Source organism: Priapulus caudatus, unplaced genomic scaffold (genome assembly GCF_000485595.1).
Source record: "Priapulus caudatus unplaced genomic scaffold, Priapulus_caudatus-5.0.1 Scaffold616, whole genome shotgun sequence".
Lineage (NCBI taxonomy): Eukaryota > Metazoa > Priapulida > Priapulimorpha > Priapulimorphida > Priapulidae > Priapulus > Priapulus caudatus.
In genome coordinates, this window is record NW_014577677.1 from 132,799 (window position 1) to 135,492 (window position 2,694).

The 2,694-nt window shown below is 45.1% G+C and overlaps 1 protein-coding gene across 1 annotated transcript in view; it reads left to right on the plus strand.

Moving 5' to 3' along the window:
• LOC106812178 (cyclin-dependent kinase-like 2) overlaps nt 1-1,199 on the plus strand; it is a 16,271-nt gene extending 15,072 nt beyond the window's left edge. The window contains exons 6-7 of the mRNA XM_014816001.1: nt 534-603; nt 885-1,199. Coding sequence (XP_014671487.1) covers nt 534-603; nt 885-901 — 87 coding nt within the window. The 3' untranslated portion in view covers nt 902-1,199. The remainder of the gene's footprint in view (nt 1-533; nt 604-884) is intronic.
• Nucleotides 1,200-2,694: the final 1,495 nt, after the last annotated feature.

Below are 2,694 nucleotides of genomic sequence, written 5' to 3' on the forward strand. Positions count from 1 at the left end.
CAACAACAACAATGACACCACCACCACCACCACCACCACCACAACAACAACAACAATGACACCACCACCACCACCACCACCACCACCACCACAACAACAACAACAACAACAACAACAACAACAACAACAACGACACCACTACTAGCACTACCATCCCTACCAACAACAGCACCACCGGTAGCACCACCACCACCACTACCACCACCGCCGCCGCCGCAGCAGCAACAACAACAACAACAACAACAACAACAACAACAACAATCACACCACTACTAGCACCACCATCCCTACAAACAGTTATGCCTGTCACAATATACGCGGCTCGCGGCTATAACACATGCAGCAGACCTCGATAGAGCATTTCACCCGACCGGGACTACCGCCCACTCTCGATGATCGGTCATCGTAAATGTCTGCCCGATAGACCGAGGGCAAGCCGAGGAATGTTGGATAATTTCACACGACCATTTGTGCGACCACATGCGTAGAATTCACACGAATAATGACTCGTCGTACTAATGTATGCTCGCCAGGTGTCGCCAAAAAAGTTGTTGAAGCGAGTCGGCGTGAAACCAGCATCGGACGGCGACGACCGGATCGAAGGTATAACACGTGGTTGTCTTGCACCTTCATCTAATAGATTCTACACTATCTATACAATATCGGCGTCGATACCTCTCTATACAAGTTGCATCCTCATTCGTTCTTTCATTGCTCGTTCAGATCGTAATCGCTGCACATTCGTTGACGTCCCGACAGTTCGTCTTCCCTTCGTTCTGTCTATCGCGGAAATCTCTCGATAAAAAGGTCCACCTTATGTGCATCATCGATCGCAGCGTGGGCGCTGACGACTGTAGCGCTGAGTGTGTCTCTCCCCATTGCAGACCAGGAGTGGATGTAGGCAACACGACGACATTGCACCGCGAAGCAGACGACGTGATACTACGCTACGAGATGCTGAGCGGAACTTTGTGTGGTGCGCCTAAGCTGCTGCAGATGCATGTTGATAGATGCGCACGCACGTACGCACGCACACACTCACGCACATACAAATTTACGTACGCACGCACACGCTCACACTAACTTACGTACGCATGCACGCACGCATAAGGATGATGCTTGATGCGTACATGGAGAGAGAAGAGAGAGAAAGAAAGAGCAACAAAAAGAAGGGAGGAATTAAAAGAGAGAGAAAGAGAGGCAGAGAATTAGTGAGAGAGAGAGAGAGAGAGAGGAGAGTGAGAGTGAGAGAGAGAGAGAGAGAGAGAGAGTGGGGAGAGTGAGAGAGAGGGGGAGAGCGAGAGAGAGGGGGGAGAGTGAGACAGATAAAAAGAGGGAGACTGCATATATTGCATGAACCTATTATAACGTTATTTATGAGTGCATTTGTCAGTAGTCGCTGCTGTTTATTAATATCCCTGTATTCTATAGTCCATTATCTAATCCAGTTATATACACCTAAATACACACATGCGTACAATGCCACCGTACATTACAATGTTGCAGATATCACGTGTCATTATGCTATTATACTCCTTAAATTTTATTTACTATGAACAAAATAATAAGACAACTTGATGTTATTTATTTCTGTGTACATTGATTTTATTATCTTACATAAGTTATACCTATATTGTGGAATTAAACACAATCCAATTGTTATTAACGACATTTGTTGTAGTGTTTCCACCTGTTCTGTTTGTTTATAACTCCTGAAATCGCAAATAAAATCCAATGTGCATTAATTTGATATATATACGAATCAAAGGGGAAGTAGACATTACAGAACGACAATTACACTGACAATTACAATTCAAACAGCTATAGGTCTTCCAGACTACCATAGCACTTACAGAGCATGATGAGGCGAATGCTATATAGAATTTTCAGACTATCGTCGTACTTTCAGAGTATCACTGGTATTTTATACTACTAGACTATACAGTCGTACACGTACTCGAATGTGACGTAGAATTACTAGTCTACATACAACAAAATGTTGGCTTACAATCAGTGTTGTAGGTCTCGAGGCTGATCTTGGCCTCGAGACCATTTTCCTTGGTCTCGGTCTCGGTCTTGGCCTCGGAGTGCAATGACTCGGACTCGGACTCGAGTCGGAGGACTCGATGACTCGGGTCGAGGCCGGCTCGAGGCCACTACATACATAGTACACAACTGTACATATTGTAACACGCAGTTTACAAGAATTTAAAACTAAAACTCCTAGGTTTTCTAGATACACGGCCTAATCTTGTAACGTTTTCAATGGCTCGATTAAGATTCTTGTCACTTTGGTTTGAATCTTCTGTCACTTCGTCCCTTTGCGCTTTTTCTACCACTTTCTTACCACGTCATCTATATGTAGTATCGTAGGATTGTGTTTGATTAGGCTGAAGTAGCTTTCATAATATTGTGTTTTTGTTATCTATCGACGCAACACCCTGACACTACCCTTAAGGCGACTACCTCGCACATGCCAAACCGTAGAACCTGGATCAGGAAGATAGGAGACCCATCCTTAGACTGATAGAGGGTCAGAATTATCCATCGATGTGCTTTCCTTAGAGGATTGATGGACCGGATGGATGGATGAGATGGGATGGGTGGACGGACGGACAGGCGGACGGACGGATGGAGTGATGGATATAAAATACACACACATGCACGCACGCACACGCACATGCGCACACAACC